Source organism: Podarcis erhardii (genome assembly GCF_964252035.2).
Source record: "Podarcis erhardii genome assembly, chromosome: 13".
In the NCBI taxonomy this organism is placed as follows: domain Eukaryota; kingdom Metazoa; phylum Chordata; class Lepidosauria; order Squamata; family Lacertidae; genus Podarcis; species Podarcis erhardii.
The window spans coordinates 24,254,154-24,273,498 of record NC_138502.1 but is presented as its reverse complement, the minus strand read 5'-3'; the positions used below and the strand labels follow the sequence as shown (position 1 = coordinate 24,273,498).

The 19,345-nt window shown below is 40.2% G+C and overlaps 1 protein-coding gene across 1 annotated transcript in view; it reads left to right on the top strand.

Annotated features, from left to right (window-relative positions):
• LOC309327030 (vomeronasal type-2 receptor 26-like) overlaps window positions 1-19,088 on the top strand; it is a gene marked incomplete at both ends in the record, with an annotated part of 336,857 nt that extends 317,769 nt beyond the window's left edge. Inside the window, 4 exons of the mRNA XM_081836069.1 lie at window positions 12,866-13,723; window positions 14,078-14,305; window positions 15,433-15,559; window positions 18,187-19,088. Coding sequence (XP_081692195.1) covers window positions 12,866-13,723; window positions 14,078-14,305; window positions 15,433-15,559; window positions 18,187-19,088 — 2,115 coding nt within the window. The remainder of the gene's footprint in view (window positions 1-12,865; window positions 13,724-14,077; window positions 14,306-15,432; window positions 15,560-18,186) is intronic.
• Between the last annotated feature and the right edge of the window lie 257 nt (window positions 19,089-19,345).

The window sequence follows — 19,345 nt, the reverse complement described above, 5'->3', positions numbered from 1 at the left end:
GCTAGCTGGGGCAGATGGGAAATGGAATCCAAGAATATATGAAGTTGAAATTGTTGTTGTTAAATTGTTATTATGTTATTGTTTTGCTCTGTTATGATGAAATTGTTTTTGTAGTGTTTGAAATGCAGCCCTGTTTCTTTGTAGTAAGCTATTTTGAGCATGACTTTTGTGTGTGGAAAAGTGGCATACAAACAGAATGAATGAATAAATATGGACAGCCATGGGTTCCCTATCCCTATATTCAGTCCAGAAGCAATTTCAGACCATCTTCTACTATTCTAACTTTTCTCCAATTTCCGTCCTATATCATAGAATCATAGAATCATAGAATCATAGAATCATAGAATCATAGAATCATAGAATCATAGAATCATAGAGTTGGAAGAGACCACAAGGGCCATCGAGTCCAACCCCCTGCCAAGCAGGAAACACCATCAGAGCACTCCTGACATATGGTTGTCAAGCCTCTGCTTAAAGACCTCCAAAGAAGGAGACTCCACCACACTCCTTGGCAGCAAATTCCACTGTCGAACAGCTCTTACTGTCAGGAAGTTCTTCCTAATGTTTAGGTGGAATCTTCTTTCTTGTAGTTTGGATCCATTGCTCCGTGTCCGCTTCTCTGGAGCAGCAGAAAACAACCTTTCTCCCTCCTCTATGTGGCATCATTTTATATATTTGAACATGGCTATCATATCACCCCTTAACCTCCTCTTCTCCAGGCTAAACATGCCCAGCTCCCTTAGCCCACTCCCTTTGCAACTATTTTACCCACTGTAAATAGACGTTGTAAATCAGGAGTTGACTAGACTCAAGCACAGGAATGTGTGGACGTAGCTCATATTTCAATAGTATTTACCCAAACATAATTGCTCAGCACTGGAATGTTTCATTTTAGAAGACTGGAGGAAGAAAAGTAGAAATTAAGAATATAAAGAGTACACTTTATACTTGCATCTTTTTTTAGGGACCAAGCATTAACTTTTCCAGCTATTCTTCTCAGTCAATGGTGTTCAGTGGAAAGCAGTATTCCAGAAAAACTGGTGATGTTGTGGTTGTATGGTGCCATTCATACCCAATAGCAGTCCTTGTTTATGCAGTCCCTTTGTATAAAATCAATACACTGGGGGTGCAGTGAGTGGAGGGACAAGAGATCTGTTAATTACTCTCAAGGGGAGAAAATGCGTAAATAAATGAGATAATTTATTCAGGGTTAATACAAGCAAAGTACAACCCAACCCATATCATACTCCAAGGAGTACAAGGTGGCACGCATGAATGTCACCCTCCTTTTTATCATCGCAACAATTCTGTTAGGCTAAGAGATGATAACTGATCTGAGATCACTTACTGTGCTTCATGGCTGAGTGGGGATTTGAACCCTTAGTCCCCCAATCCTGGTACAACACCCATATCATTCATATCAGTGTGCTCCCACTGGAATAAAACACAAGACTGTATTTTGATGCAAGGGGCACATTTTTATCAACCAATTGCATATGCAACAAGCAACTTCTAATTAACATTATCTCAGGTCTGCTCACTTGGAGGGGTCTGTGCTGTCAAAAGGCAGGAGGGCTGGGTTGTCAGGGTACAGTGGGGGGTGGGTGGAGAAAGAGAGGAAGGCAGACTCAGCAGGGCCTGTCCTGCTGCTGCTTCCATGTGGTAGCACATGGAACATGCTGGTAAAGCTTTATCTACCAGGATTGAACACTGAGCCCTGCTGCCCTTCCTGGCTGCACATTTAATTAGGGTTCACAGGGTGACTGCAACAGCACGCTTCATTTAATTCCAAGCAACTAGTATTCAGATTCACACTGCCTCTGAAATTGGATGAAGAAAATAATAATTGTGGTTAGTAGCCATGGACAACTGTGAAGTGGGAGTGCAGTCATGGTGGGTGCAGGGAGATGCTAGAGAGGAGAAACATGCAGACACCAAGCTTGGCAAGCTGGAAGTGCAGCAGTGGATTATGAGAACAAACACATTTTTCCTGTCTTCAAAGAGCATAAAAGAAGAATAGTGGAATTTGAATATTAAACACCAACTACCAAATCTGAGGACACTCACAATAGGTAACAAATTCCACCTTAGTAAGGAAAAGTATTATGTCCCTTAGCGTATTTTACCATATACATAATGGATTTCATACCAGTTTAAATTATATATATCTTGGATTGGTGGATAAATATTTTGCTTAGTCATCAACAATTTTATATATATAAAATGTTCATTAGCATACAAGGAACAATGTATTTAATTCAAAATATTTTATTACTGATCTTAAATGTGAAATACACTATAAATGATGTCATATCTAGTAATTAATATTGGCTCATTTATGATCTGGATTTATTAGTGCTACTGCGTCTTTGGTGGTTTTCATTTCCGTTCAGGGTTTTTCCCCCTTTTGAAAGTCCATTATGAAAAGTATTAGTGGTCTCATGATAAAAGATTGTTATTTTAATTCATAGTCACCCACCAACTTGGAGCTTTTGGAAGGCAATGCTAGTTAGAAGTACCAAATTGTCATAAAGGGTTTCCAATTCAGGAATAAGAATTCATAAATTCTTCACAATTCCTTCACAATTCATAAATTCACCACATTGCTGAAAACTTGGGAAAACATACCTTTGAGAAGAGTTTTTAAACAGTGGTCCTTTTGTTCATACTTTCTTTCAATCTAGGTCCATCATTTTCTAAGGACTATGTTGTTCAACAATAGTGCTGGGGATTCAGTGTGTTTTGATGATAATGGAGAATTAGTTACAGGTTTTGATGCAACAAACTGGATTATTTCTCTGAATGGTTCATTGTTTAGGGTCAAAGTTGGAAGACTGGACCCTCAGGCACCTTTAGGAAATGAGTTAAGCCTAAATGATGATCAAATTGTGTGGCATAATGTTTTTAGTCAGGTGAGACACAGCTCTGTGGCATTTGATGTTTTGACATCTAACTAGATTCCAACTTTAATTTTCCTAAAATCCCATGAGATATTTTATTATTTCAGGAACCTTTTTGAAAACTTTATTATATTCCAGTTCTAATTCTGATTAATTCCTATTATATGATTTGTTTTTTCTCTCCGCAAATAAATAAATAATTTATTCCATGAACTGATTTTGTGATAGGGGGGCTAGATATTATCTTTAAGGGACTCTTTTCATTTTAATAGATCTTTCCATATTTAAGGGAGCTATATCCACCTATTTGAAAAGTATAGGTTTCTACATACACTACCGAATATATATCTCTCTTTAAAGGCAGTGTGGAGGCAATATCAAAGTTCATGGATACATTCTAGCCAATTACGATAAAACAAAAGCAACAATGAGGAATAGTAAAAGGAACATACAAAGTCTTCTCCACGAGTAAATCTTAACTAGGCAACACATGAAAAGTTGAACCCCAACCCCCTGACTCTAACTTAGGAGTTGTCTTTTCTTCTCCCAACCTGCTTTTTTGTGTGATTTCTTATGCTCTCATTACTAATCTCTCTTTAATGTTTCTGTGCAGGTGCTTCCCCAATCAGTGTGTAATGACTACTGCTATCCTGGGTACAGCAGGACGAAGAAGGAAGGAGAGAAATTTTGCTGCTGTGATTGTACTTCATGTCCAGAAGGGATGATCTCTAAGTATAAAGGTGGGAGGAATAACTTACACAATTATCTTATTTGCATTTCAATACCACAACATGAAGTGTAAACCCTTGAATGTATAGGGAGATGTTTTGCAATGCAAAACTTTAAACCAAGACTAGAAAACCTAACTATTAATCATTAAAAGTTTAGAGTGTGGGACTGATCTGGTGTCCATCACTATCTCTCAGACTACGAAACCTCACAGGGTTGGTGTAAAGATCCCTTGCCAGGTGGTTCCACTGTCACTGAAAGTCTTTCCTTGATGTTTCCAGTTGGAATAGGGTATCCAAAACAAACTTTTTCCAATGGACAATCTTACATTTCAACAATATACTGTGCTTTTAATATCGTTTCATTTAACTGATTTTCATAATCTTATTTCAATAAAGAGCAGGTTATAAATTACTTAAATTAATAAATAATAAAGGACGATTCTGCTTTCTGCATTGTGTGACATTTGTTCCTCAACAGCACTGAAAAGCCTGCACTTGTGGAATGATACCTTGGAGTTTATTTTACTCAGCCAGATGATAATATCACTTAAATTTTCAATAAAATCCCACCATTATTATTTTTCCTGTTGGATAATCTTGCAATACAGTTTCGATTATTAAGACTTCAAACAAAGAACAAAATAAATAGTCAGCATAGCAGAACAACCTAATGTTTTACTGTTTCATAAAACAACATGAAACATTGTGAAGATTGTCTTTAGAATATGTCTATGTGGGGGAAAATAAATTTCCAAAGTCATCAATTAAATTTAATTCAAATTTTCTGTTTAAGTCTTTATGTGCATTTTTTTTTCAGAGGAAAAAACCATCATGACATTATAAGAGTTCTGTGACACCCCCCCAAAAAAGTTAAGAACCAATTCTTTAGCTATATATTGGTCAATGTCCAAAATATTTAAACAGCTCTTCCTTGATTCCAGATATGGATGCCTGTGTGAAATGTCCAGAAGATGAGTATCCCAACCATGACCAAACCCAATGTATTCCCAAGGTCCCAAGCTACCTCTCTTATGAAGAAGATTTAGGGCTCATCTTAGTTATCCTGACCATTATCTTCACTCTGATCACAACATTAGTACTTGGGACTTTTATGAAGCACAATAACATTCCCATAGTCAAAGCCAACAATCGGACTCTCACCTACATCCTCCTCATCTCCCTCCTGCTTTGTTTCCTCTGCTCCTTTCTCTTCATTGGACAGCCTGGAAAGGTGACCTGCCTTCTCCGACAAATCACTTTTAGCATCATTTTTTCTGTCGCCCTTTCCAGTGTTTTGGCAAAAACCATTACTGTGCTTCTGGAATTCATGAGGAAATGGATAGGGAAAAAGCTAGCAAAATCTATTGTCCTTTCCTGCTCATTTATTCAGGCTTGCATAGGTACTCTTTGGTTAAGTACATCCCCTCCATTCCCAGATATGGATATGCACTCACTGCATGGGGAAATCATACTAGAGTGTAATGAGGGTACAGTTGCCATGTTTTATGGTGTCTTAGTCTATATGGGTTGCTGGCGGGTTTGCTGGCCATTGTCGGCTTCATCTTGGCTTTCCTTCCTTTTTCCATCTTGTCCTCTGGTGCTGGATTACTGGGTTTCATCTTTTCCCCTAAATGCTACATTATTATATTCAGACCTGAGCTGAACACCAGGGAACAAATAATCAGCAGGAAAAAAGTAAAAGAACATGAGTGCATATGTTTCTTTCTGCTTGTGTATGTACCGTATTTTTCGCCCCATAGGACGCACTTTTCCCCCTCCAAAAATGAAGGGGAAATGTGTGTGCGTCCAATGGGGCGAGTGCAGGCTTTCGCTGAAGCCTGGAGAGCGAGAGGCATCAGTGTGCACTGACCCCTCTCGCTCTCCAGGATTCAGGAAGCTATCTGCAAGCCTTGCAAGCCCGGCGGGAGTTCCCGCGGGCTCACAAGGCTTGCGGGCAGCAGCCTGCAGCCCCGGCGAGTGTCCGCAAGCCTTGCGCGCCCGACCGGAGGTCCCACCGGGCACATGAGGCTTGGGGCGGCAGCCTGTCACCCGAAGCACGGGGAGCCCTCCGGAGGGTGCGCAAGGCTTGGGGCGGCAGCTGCGGCTGGGGGGACAAATAATTTTTTTTATTCATTCCCCCCCCAAAAAAAAAACCCGAGGTGCGTCCTATGGGCCGGTGCGCCCTATAGGACGAAAAATACGGTAGTTCATTGGAAATGCTGGTGGGAGTGATGTCATAAGAATTCAGCTATGGGTACTTGCTTAAGCAAATGTCTGTCCTTCAATTCTTGTATGCAGAGTTTGGCCTGAAACATTTCATTTTAATTTGGTTCTCACTTTAGATTGCTAACACCTCCTGCATTTGAATGGAGCCTTTCCTACTTAACTGTTCAGGGTAATGCTAACTCGAATGAAGACGCAATTATAACTCATATGATTCCTTGTTTTGAGGGTCCTCAAGAAATAATTGGCATGGAAATAATTTCTCCATATGTGTGTGTTTGGTTGCATATATACCGCCATCCATATGATTAGTGACTCAAAAAACTTCTAAGTGGTTTACAAGTACAAAACCAATTATAAGATATAGCCACATGAAATGAAAATACAAGTTAATTTAATTTCATCTGAACACCAATGATTGAAATATACCATAGCAATCAATGTAGTTAAAATAGCAATTTATACTAAAGGACCTGGGCCAAGCCAAACATAGTAACTTTCAAAGATTCCTGAGTCATGTGTTTTCTTGCTTCTGCATTTTCTTAGCATCGTATTAACAACTTCATATCCAGCCTATTCCCAGATACATACAGTACACAACCAGGGGCGCCGACTTATAAAAAATATTGGGGGGGGGGCGGGGGCCCATACCGACTTATAAAAAATATTGGGGGGGCCCAAGACCTCCAAACCGCTGCTGCTGGGGGAACGAAAGGGGCGAGCCCCGGGCTGCCCCGACCTTAAGTGAACCTGTGAGGGCCCGCCCTTTGCGGCAGCCGATTGGCTGCTGCCGTGGGCAGTGAATATTAATGAGCTAGGGGGAATCGCCAGCCCCGCGAGATTGTTGATGGGTCGAGAGCCCGCAACCCCACCCCCTCTCTAGATCGGGAGTGGCTTTGTTTTAACTCATTACTGAATGTATTTTAAAAGGTAACTATCGTCAAACAAGGAAAATAAAATATACCAACATAATTTTGTGATTTTATAAAGCATAATATAACTAATAATTTTCTTAAATTATTGGGGGGGCGGAGCCCCCCCCAAACAAATTTTTGAGGGGGCTCGGGCCCCCTCAGGCCCCATGGTCGGCGCCTATGTACACAACATTTAGAGTATCAGCTTCTTCTGCCAGGAAACACTCCCATCCCATTCTTATGTAAACATCATGAACATTTTAAGTACTGCATTGATAAAGATTCTTACTACTTAAATTAACTATCAGTAAAAATAAATGGGGAAAACAATATCTTCTAGCGGTTTTGTTATGCATGACAGAACTTCAGAAGTCAGCAATACAGAGAGGAAAGAAACCCCAAAGACTGGAAAGGATGTAGGGACCGGACGCTATATTAGTTGGAATGATTCACCTTCCTTCTCCTCCCTGTCATGTGAAGGGGTAGCGCAGCCATGATAGGTGCAGGGCATTGATAGAGAAGAGGAACGCACACCCCCCCCCCGCTTTAAGTTAACATCCTGAACATTTTAAGTACTGCATTGATAAAGAATCTTATTAATTAAATTAAATATCAATAAAAGGAAATGGGTCAAACAATCGTTAGAAATGATCTGTTAAGAGAACTGTATCTATCAACACAACAAAGTGTGACTCTCACTTTCCCCAGACCAGGCTTTCCAGTTATGTCAAATATGAATGACCCATGGATGAAGCTGACTTTGGTACTGGTCCGATCTGGATCTACCAGCTATACAAGACTAGCTACTTATTTTCCGTCAAAGGGAAAAAATAATATGTGTATGATTCAGAGAAAAGGAAGGGAGGGAATCTTCTAACAGTTTTGTTATGCATGATAGAACATCACGTCAACAACACACTGGGGAATGATAATCATATCTGTCAAAATTGCTAGCTTATGCAATTGACATTCAGCACATGTTAGCAAGTGTCTGAAGTAAAGCTATAAAACACTTGTATTCTTCAGAATTAGATCTAGGTAGAAGCAGGGCTCTGTCATTCTTCCGTTAGATTATCTCTCTTTTATATTAGGATATTTTTCAGAAGCTAATTATTCTTCAAAAAAACAAACAAACATACATACAAATAAAGTGAGGAGCTTTAGACTTGGGTGTAGACTTTATGAGTCCCATTGATATCAGCAGGAGTCACATTCCACTAACTTATTATTGATCCAGTTCAAAGAGAGAAACAGATGAACAATATTAACTAGAACAGTTCTCCTGCCATGGACCACATAAAACTTGTTGAGGTTCTTTGCAGACCACTTAATGGTCTTCCTTTTGCAGCAATTTTAAGATGCTGGGGTTGCATAATTTTAAGAGTAATTTATTGCTTTTTCATTTTGAATCTTGTATTTTATTGTATAAAATTCAAATTGTAAATGTTCTTCACAAACATGCTGTTGGACAGCCTGAATGGAGCATGTAGACCACTGGTGGTCCACAAACAATAATTTGAGAACCCCTGAACTAGAAAACAAAGGATAGAACTAGAACAAACTGGCATACTCATTCTATAGCAGGCGAAGTTGAAAATCAGTGCAGCCATAGTATTATCTACATGCAATGCTGTAGAGGGTACCATGGGAATTGAAATTTGGAAGGGATTTTTTGTCAACAGGATCATCATGGTGATAGTTTTGCTGCTTGTACTGTTGTGCCATACTGTATGCAAGTCACATTTCATTAATTGCAGCATACGTGATGATCCACTCCCTATTCTTCATGAATTTTACCAGCCAGGGGATCTTGTTATTGGTGGGATGGTTTCTCAAGTCCTCTTTCTCTATAATGTACCTTCTTTAATTGAACCACCTACACAGATTGTGACTGATGAACCTATGTAAGACACCATCACCTTGCACTCCCTTCTCTCTCTCACACATTTTTTTTGTAATATGTAAAGACCATATTTAGCAGGAACACATATTTAAGGAATACTGCATTTATTGTGGTTGTGAAAAAGCAGCATGTTGGCAATGCTTGGAGTTGTTAATAAATATTTAGCCTTCTATGTGATATTGCTGGGCACAAGATAATAATAAACTTTCCCTTACAACTGCCTATGAAATGAATGGACCTGTTTGGCTTATCTTTTCTTCTGCACAATGGAGGAATATGCTCAAGGAGGAATATGACATTGTATTATAGTGTATTTCACATTTAAGATCGGGAAAAAAACCTTTTGATTTAAACATGCTGTCCCTTACATGCTCTTCCGCATTTATATATATAAAATTGTTGATGACCTAAGCAATATATATAGCTACGAATCCACAAAATGCATAATTTAAACTAATGTGAAATCCTATATGCATATGGTGAAAATACATTAAGGGAGATAATGATTTTCATCACTAAGGTGGAATTTGATATCTGTGATGAGTGTTCTCAAGTTTGGTGTTGGAGCTTCATTGTTTGTATTGCTCTGTTCTTCGTTTATGCTGTTTTAAAATTAAAAAAGGCTACGGAACATATTGAATAATTATTCATTTAAAATATAATTTCATCTACAAATAGAGAATATATGGTCTATATACATTGGGTTACTTACAGCTTGTTTACCTGGTTGCCATTGTTGCTTGTAGACAATGGGAAATACTACAGCAACAGAAGACAGCAGTTTGTTAACAAAAAGTATGATCCCAAAACAATTTGAGCATTTAGTTGCTCAACTGAGATACTTTATTTTCATTTCATTTTGAGCTTGTTTCCTTTTAGCTTCACAGCAGTCTTAATACAAATGTGTTTTTCATTGCTTCTGTCACTGTTGTTTTATTAAAAAGCTGTAACTTACATTGCAGTTCAGTGCCTAAGGACTACCAGCACATCCTGGCCTTAGCCTTTGCTGTAAAAGAGATAAATGAAAACCCCAATATCTTACCAAACATTTCTCTGGGATTCCACATTCTTAATAGCTACACTGCTAGCATGACCTATAAGGCCACCCTGAGCCTGCTTTCTAAACAACAAAGATTTTCTCCTAACTTCAAATGTCAAAATCAGAACAAACTGGTCGCTGTTGTTGGAGGATGTGTCTCTGAAATCTCTGCCAATGTGGCCATCATTTCAGCAATCCACAAGACACCACAGGTAACCTCTGTGCATAGTTTTATGAAAATGAGATACTTGTGAGCTTTGCGATATGGCTGTAAACACCACCATGATTTGAGAAAAAAGTGTTGATGATCTTTTGGATCATGGGCAGCTGATGGGCAGGTGCATTTTTTCACTTAAAGAGAAATTTGCAGGGGTGAATGCCAGGGGTGTAAGTACAGAGACAAAAGTGGGCATTGAACAGGAGATGTGACTTTTAGCTATGGACATTCCATTATATTCCAGACACACAAAACCAAGCAGTTTTTACACCCACAGAACACACCAGTATTTTCACCACTAGAAGGCAAGAGGCATTATCACAGCACAAAGTCACTTGAACAGAGTCAGTGTGGGATGTTGCCTGCATAGAGACATTGTGTCCTGTGTAGCTAGAGGGAATTACTTTTAAGATTATATTATATGGGTCATGGATCAAGAAAATTTAGTCTGCACTTCTAGTTTTGACAATTGAGGGAGCTGAAGAGGTCAGTGTGATAAATAAGGGTAGAGAGTAATTGAGGGGAAAGCTGAGGCCTGTATGTTAATACCCAGTGTGTTATTAAAATCCATTGGTGCAGATGAGGAGTAGGAAGCCAGCGGCTGAGTTGATCTGAGAAGCTGTCCAGGGTAAATATTTGCTTGTATTTGAGTATCTGAAATTGATTACACTGTCCAAGCAAGCAGAAATACAATCAGAGGAGCTCTTAGTAAAAGAGCAGATTGTCCCCAGTAGCTGGACTGGGCTGTGGATATATTTGCCTGGAATTGAAATCAGGGAATTTGTCCTAAGGTAAAAGCCACTTAGAGGCTAGTGTCAGGAATGGTGTCTTCTGAGTCTTCAGAAACCCTCAAAAAGCACCACAAGATAATATTTAGCTTAAAGTTCATTCTGTCTCCAGCATTGGTGTCTATCTTATTCCTAAACATACTAGTAATAGGATGCTTTGAAAGCATTTGAGTGAACTGGTTGCAGCAGGGGGGGAAAGTTACCTAAATTGATGTTTATACAGCCTGAGGCTGAGGGAACTAGTATCACTGGGAGGCAGAACTGAAGAACACAGAAATAAATTCATAATGATGTTATTGCAATGAAAAGCTTGGAGAAAAAATGAAATCAAAGGAGATAAATCAAATGTTTAGGCAAACAACAACACCCATTTGCACACCCAGAGGATGCAGGAAACATGGTGTCAGGGGTTCAGGGAGAGAGGCGCAGATGAGGGAGGAGACAGAGAGTGAGGGGGAAGGATTCCAGAGTGACGAGGAAGAGGATGACAATGACCCAAGATTGTCCATGAGTCCGTCCAGTGAATCGGAGGACTCCCAAAAGGGAGCCCCTCTGGTCAAGCCAAGGGGAGCTAGAGGGGGAAGCAGTCAGGAGCAGGGAAACGAAGGGGGAACCCCCAGTGGGAGTTGGAGATCGGGACCGGCTGCTCCGCTGGAACGGAGTGAGGGGGGTGGAGTGACCAGTGTGTCAGAAGGAGCAGAACAGGAAGCAGAGAGGGGAAGGAGATCAGGGCAAAACGTCCTGCCGGAAGGGGAGGAAAGTAGTATCGAGGGCAGTGTAACTGTCGAAGGGAAGGTCAGGAGCAACGTACGCGCGCCAAGTTCAAAATGGGAGGCGCGCGGAAATGAAGAGAGTCCTGGGGAGGAGCCTGGTCCCAAAGCCCGAAGGAGGGGGGAGGAGGCGCCAGAGGATTCAGCCTCTGGGGAGTCCCGAAGGGAGAGAACACAGGGGGGCAGAAAGACCCTGCGGAAAAGGAAAGAGAGGAAGAGGTGGACCAGTACAAGCCTCTTAAACTGGTGTAGAGGCGGGACTGACTCAGAGGGGACTTCAGCGGTCTAAGCGTAACAGACGTAGAGTCACGGAGCTAGGCTGTGAAGCTAAGAATGTTCTTCAATAAAAACTTTTGTACATAAGCCGGACTGGACTTTGGTCTCTTGTGAGCTGGGACCACGGGTGACTCTGACACATGGCTTGGCATTAGGCTGGGGGTAGAAAGAGCTGTCAATTTTGATTTGCTCAGATTCCCATTTTCCCAATCCTAAATTCAGTTCTACACATTTCTGCAGCAAATTGCATTTCTTTAGACAAAATCCTCACATTTTAATGTTTTTAATGTGTTAATTTATTCTAATAAACACACTTTTGTATGCAGCTGTGACTAATGTGCATTTTTGCAAGCAATTTCTCCTAATATAATGCAGTTTTTATACTGTTTGCATTGATATCCTATTTTTGTTCTTACTTTCCTATTATATATGCTTGTTTATAAACATTGTTTGGTTTGAGAATGGGTTTGTTTCGATTCTCATATACTTTTAAAATGGATTTAGCTGTAAATGTGAAATTAATTACCCCCCCATCCTTACCAGTATCACATGTGAAATCATTCTCCCAAGATTTCAGCTGATCAGAAAGCAGATTTATGTGAGATTTTGTGATGTGGCTGTAAATAGATAAATACAAGATTAGCCTGAATTGAAGGTACTAAAGGCCCATCTATGTAGCTTTAGCTAGTAAGACTTCATGTTGACCACTGTTGCCACACTTAAATAAGAATACACTCATTTCAGAATAGGTTCAGAGGAGGACAATGAATATGGCCAGGAGTATGGAAAACACATCATATAAGGAAAGATTGAAATAAATTGGAATGTTCAGGCTCTTGAAAATGAGTTTGAGGCAGAATATTGCAACACTCTTCAAAGACTGAAACTGTTGCCACATAGAAGAGGTCAAAGATTCATTCTGTACTGCTGCAAAAGTAGTACTTGCTTAAGGTCCAACACTGGGAGTAAAAATACTTCAATAATAGGGCAAATTAAACAGCCATTGATTGCAGAAACTGTGATTCTGGTTTTCAAAAGGATGTTGAACTAGATTTACTATTCTCTTGTAATGAGTTTGAGTAATATTCATGGGTTTCATTACAGCTCACTTACGGATCATTTTTACCCTTACAAAGTGCAGAAATGCTGTTCCCATTCTTGTACCAGATGGTGCCCAATGAAGCCCAGCAGCACAAAGGACTTGTCCAGTTACTTCAGCATTTCAGATGGACCTGGGTTGGGCTTTGTGCCGTGGATGATGACAAAGGGAATAGGTTTTTACAGACAATAGTGCCAATGCTTACCCAGAATGGCATCTGTTATGACTTCATAGTAAACATTCCAAAATGGAGTTATATGGATGAGATGCTAGACTGGTTTTTTAAGCACATGGATGCTTATATCATTGTCTTTGAACGAAAGGCCAATGTATTTTTTGTATATGGGGAACCTCCATCCTTTCAAGTTATAAGAATGATGTTGTTTCTAGCACCCTTGGTGGACTTGCCACCTCTGGGTAAAGTGTGGATTATTACATCCCATTGGGATTTTGCATCACACTCTATTCAGAAGATTTGGGATTTACAAACCTTCCATGGTTCCATATCCTTCACAGTTCATTCAAATCAACCATTGGGATTCCAAAATTTCCTTCAGATGCTAAGACCTTCATGGGCCCAAGGAGATGGTTTTATCCAGGACTTTTGGGAACAGGCATTCAACTGTTCATTACAAATGTCTAATGGGCAGCATCAGGAAAGGAAATACTGCTCTGGAGGAGAGAAGCTGGAGAGTCTTCCTGGGACCTTGTTTGAAATGGAAATGACTGGCCACAGCTACAATGTTTACAATGCTGTCCATGCTCTGGCTCATGCTTTGCAAGCCGTTTACAAATCCAATTCCAAAGGTAGACAGTTGGGAGAACAACAGAAACTGTTTTTTCAGAATGTGCAACCATGGCAGGTAATTACAACCAAACATTTTTAAAAGTCTATGTTTTCATCCAGAAAAATAGGGAATTTTATGTCTGCATGAGACAATTCCTGTGCCTCTATTGGTTTTCATTGCCTTTCATGTTTTTCTTCTCCTTTTGAAAATCCATTATGATAAGTATCGATGATCCCATGATAAAATATTGTTATTTCAATTCAAAATCACCCACCAACCTGGAGATAAAGGAAAGTAATGATAATCAGAAATATCAAATAATCATATAAGGTTTCCAATTCAAGAACAAAACATGATCACCCAATGCATGAAGTCACCACATACATTGTTGAAGAATTTTGAAACAGTCTTCACTTTCTTTCTATCTAGGTCCATCATTTTCTAAGGTCCATTTTGTTCAACAATAGTGCTGGGGATTCAGTGTGTTTTGATGATAATGGAGAGTTAGTTACAGGTTTTGATGTAACAAACTGGATTATTTCCCCGAATGGCTCATTGTTTAGGGTCAAAGTTGGAAGACTGGATCTTCAGGCACCTTTAGGAAAAGAATTAAGCATAAATGATGATCAAATTGTGTGGCATAATGTTTTTAATCAGGTGAGACACAGCTCTGTGGCATTTGATGTTTTGACTCAATTTTTTCAAAGGCATTGAAGTCATCTAACTCCCTTTCAAATTTAGTTTTCATAAAATCCCATAGGATGTTTTATTATTCCATGAATCTTTTCGAAAACATTATTATATTCCTGTTCTAACTAGGTTGAATTCCTATTACAGTGGTACCCCTGGTTACGTACTTAATTCGTTCCGGAGGTCCGTTCTAAACCTGAAACTGGGTTAGTGGAGTCTGTAACCTGAAGCGTATGTAACCTGAAGCGTATGTAACCCAAGGTACCACTGTATGTGTTTTATTTTTCCTGTCCCCCAATAAATAAATAACTTATTTCATGAACTGATTTCAGGAAAGGGGGCTAGGTATTATCTTTAAGGGACTCTTTTCATTTGGATAGATATTTCCTTATTTAGGACATTAAGAGAACTATATCCACCTATTTAAAAATTATAAGTTTCTACATACACTACCAAATAAACATCTCTCTGAAAAGGCCATACTGAGACATTATGAGAGTTTAAGAACACATTCTAGCCAGGGGAAAGCACTTGGGCGATGTGACCTGGGGAGGGTTGCGTGCTAGTGAGCCAGAGGTTCTTCATTCCAATGCAAAATGTACATTTATGTGAGTAGAACAAAATCTAATGCCCAACCTCTCAGTTCCTCAGCAACTGAAACAATCTCCTTTTCTCCCTTTTATTAATACAACATACCCCTCAACACGCTGTAAAACTAGGATGCCACCTTCCAGGGCCGTGCTCCCATGTGAGTCACATGATCCGCGTGAGATCATGGCCCTTAAAAAGCACTTTTTAAAGGGTGAGATCTCAATGCCTAAAATGGCCGCTGTGCTCGTGTGTGACAAAATGGGATTTCCTGGTTTTCCCACGGCAGCTGAGGGATATAAAAGAATACAATAAAAAACCTAACCTAAATGAGAGCAAAAGTGTGTGAGAGAGAGAAGCACAAAAAGTCCTCTTCCACAAGTAAATTTTAACTTGACAAGACAGAGAAAAGTGAACTCTCCCAGCTCTAACCTGGAGCTTCCATTTCTTCTCCCAACCTCCTTTTTTCAGTGATCTCTTACCCTTTCTTTATTGGTTCTGTACAGGTGCTACCCATTTCTGTGTGCAATGACTGCTGCTATCCTGGCTACAGCAAAAAAAAGAAGGAGGGAGAGAAATTTTGCTGCTACGATTGTGCTCCATGTCCAGAAGAAATGGTCTCTAAGTATAAAGGTGGGAGTAATAACGGACACAACTATCTTATTTGCATTTGTGTGTCAAGGTCCCCAATCCACCCCCCAAAATAACTCACAACAGACACGTAATTTTTGTTTAAGATTTTTGGCATGATTTTGGCCACAACTTTATTAAAATACAAACCGTGAGTGGTTGTTTAGGCATTGGTTAAGACTATCTGTCCCCCCCACCTGGGGACAGAACTGACTTCCGGGCACCACCGAAAGACAGTGCAGGGGAAAGCAAGTTGGGGAAGAATTGGAGCTGAGACACAGACCCTCAACTCTTACCCGCCTGCTCCCCGAAGGCTTGCCGGCCCTAGTCCCATTCCAGGGATTGGACGAAAAGATGGCAAGCCCCAGGATTCCTTTAACAGAATTCCCTTTCCGCAGCAACCATGGAGGGGCAGGCCCAGCCTATCCTAACCCCTCCTCCACCAGATTTATAACCAATGCCTAACCACAACCTTACAAGTTGTGACGATTTGCTACGCAGTAGGCAAAAACCACCCAGCCAGCCAATTTGCCAGGTGGAAAAATTCCTACCAGGCCTCTGCTCAAAGGCAGACGACCCCATGACAGGCATAGCAAGGTCAACGCAACAACCCCTTACTCTAGGGCGGGTGGGCGGGTGATCTGTTGCACGCAGCAAAAGAGAAAGTACAAGGCTGCGTGCAGAGTATTTAAGCCTTTTACCCCTCCAACCAAAATTGCAACATAACTTTCCCCCCAGCAACTCGGCAATCCAATCAATGCCCCCTGGCCATCTTGGAGAACTTACCCAGCAACAAAGGGGGTGACTCAGTAGACCCCACCGCAACACGTGCTCTCCCTGAAGGAGAACACACTTTCCATGACAAAACGTAAAGTGTAACCCTTTGAATGCATATGACGGTAGTTTGCAATGAAAAAATGTAAACAAAAAATAAAAATTCCTAACTATTATATTTTAAGATTTTTAGAGAGTATGGGACTGGCTGAATTTGTGTCCATCACTATCTGTCAGTCAAAGCAACCTGACAGGGTGGATATGAAGACCCCTTGTCAGGTAGTTCCACAGTTAATGAAAAAGACCTTCCTAGATCTTTCCAATCTTGAAATGTGAAGTTTCAATATGGTATCCAGAAGACCCTTTTCCTTCTTGACAATCTGGCATTTCAAGAATATAGTTTGTTTTTAGTTACATTTAGTTACATTTTTTTAAAAAAAAAAATAGAATCTTATCACAACATGGTTTTTTACTTTGAAATTAGATTAACAGTGAAGGACAGGATCACACTTCAAAACGACCTTGACAGATTAGAGAACTGGGCCAAAACAAACAAGATGAATTTTAACAGGGAGAAATGTAAAGTATTGCACTTGGGCAAAAAAAAATGAGAGGCACAAATACAAGATGGGTGACACCTGGCTTGAGAGCAGTACATGTGAAAAGGATCTAGGAGTCTTGGTTGACCACAAACTTGACATGAGCCAACAGTGTGACGCGGCAGCTAAAAAAGCCAATGCAATTCTGGGCTGCATCAATAGTAGTATAGCATCTAGATCAAGGGAAGTAATAGTGCCACTGTATTCTGCTCTGGTCAGACCTCACCTGGAGTACTGTGTCCAGTTCTGGGCACCACAGTTCAAGAAGGACACTGACAAACTGGAACGTGTCCAAAGGAGGGCAACCAAAATGATCAAAGGCCTGGAAACGATGCCTGATGAGGAACGGCTAAGGGAGCTGGGCATGTTTAGCCTGGAGAAGAGGAGGTTAAGGGGTGATATGATAGCCATGTTCAAATATATAAAAGGATGTCACATAGAGGAGGGAGAAAGGTTGTTTTCTGCTGCTCCAGAGAAGCGGACATGGAGCAATGGTTCCAAACTACAAGAAAAAATATTCCACCTAAACATTAGGAAGAACTTCCTGACAGTAAGAGCTGTTCAATAGTGGAATTTGCTGCCAAGGAGTGTGGTGGAGTCTCCTTCTTTGGAGGTCTTTAAGCAGAGGCTTGACAACCATATGTCAGGAGTGCTCTGATGGTGTTTCCTGCTTGGCAGGGGGTTGGACTCGATGGCCCTTGTGGTCTCTTCCAACTCTATGATTCTATGATTCTATGATTCTATGATTCTATGACAGGGAAAAAATAATTTGAATTAATGCATATCCAGTATCAAATGTAATAATTCATTGTGAAACATTCCCAGCCTTCGAGTTTATATTGCACAACATGGTGATAATATCACCAACATTTCAGGATACATTCACCATAATTGTTTCTCCCCTTTGATAATCATGCAATACAGTTTCTGTCATCATTAATTTAGGAATAATATTTCAAACAACGGACAAAATAAATTGTCAGCATAACTGAGCAACCCAATGTTTTACAGCTGCATGAAACAACATGAAACATTGTAGACGGTTTTCAGATTCTGTCTATGTGAAAAAAGGGAATTTTGAAAGCAATTATATAAATTGAATGCAAAATTTTCTGTTTATGTCTTCATGTGGATATTTTTATGAGGAGATTATATAAAAGTTCTGTGATGCGCCCTTCCCCCCAAGTTAAGAACCAATGCTTTAGCTGTACATTGATCAATATCTGAAATGTTTAAACAACTCCTCTTTTATTTCAGATATGGCTGCCTGTGTGAAATGTCCAGAAGATGAGTATCCCAACCATGACCAAATCCAATGCATTCCCAAGGTCCCCAGCTACCTCTCTTATGAAGAAAATTTAGGGCTCATTTTAGTTATCTTGACTATTTCTTTCTCTCTGATCGCAACATTCGTACTTGGGACTTTTATGAAGCACAATAACACTCCCATAGTCAAAGCCAACAATCAGACTCTGACCTACATCCTCCTCATCTCCCTCCTGCTTTGTTTCCTCTGCTCCTTTCTCTTCATTGGACAACCTGGAAAGGTGACCTGCCTTCTCCGACAAATCACATTTAGCATCATCTTTTCTGTGGCCCTTTCCAGTGTTTTGGCAAAAACCATTACTGTGCTTCTGGCATTCATGGCAACCAAACCAGGATCCAGGATGAGGAAATGGATAGGGAAAAGGCTGGCAAATTCTATTGTCCTTTTCTGCTCCTGTATTCAGGCTTGCATAGGTACTCTTTGGTTAAGTACATCCCCTCCATTCCCAGATATGGATATGCACTCACTGCATGGGGAAATCATACTTGAATGTAATGAGGGTTCAGTGGCCATGTTTTATGGTGTCTTAGTCTATATGGGTTTGCTGGCCATTGTCAGCTTCATCTTGGCTTTCCTGGCCAGGAAGCTACCTGATAGCTTCAATGAGGCCAAATTTATCACTTTCAGCTTGCTGGTGTTTTGTAGTGTTTGGTTGTCCTTTGTTCCCACCTATCTGAGCACCAAAGGAAAATACATGGTAGCTGTGGAGATCTTTTCCATCTTGTCTTCTGGTGCTGGATTACTGGCTTGCATCTTTTCCCCTAAATGCTACATTATTATATTCAGACCTGAGCTGAACACCAGGGAAATACTAATCAGCAGAAAAAAGTAAAAGAACATGAATGCATCTGTTTTTTGTTTGTTTGTGTATGCAGTTCATTGGAAATGCTGGTGGGAGGGATGTGATAAGAATTCGGTCATGGGTCCTTGCTTAAGCAAACATCTGTCCTTAAATTCGTGTATATAGAGTTTGGGCAGAAACACTGCATTTATATTTGGTTCTCACTCAAGTTTGCTAGCATCCCTTGCATTTGAATCCTAGATGGAATGTGTATGTAATTTTCAAACTCGTATGATTCATTCTTGTGC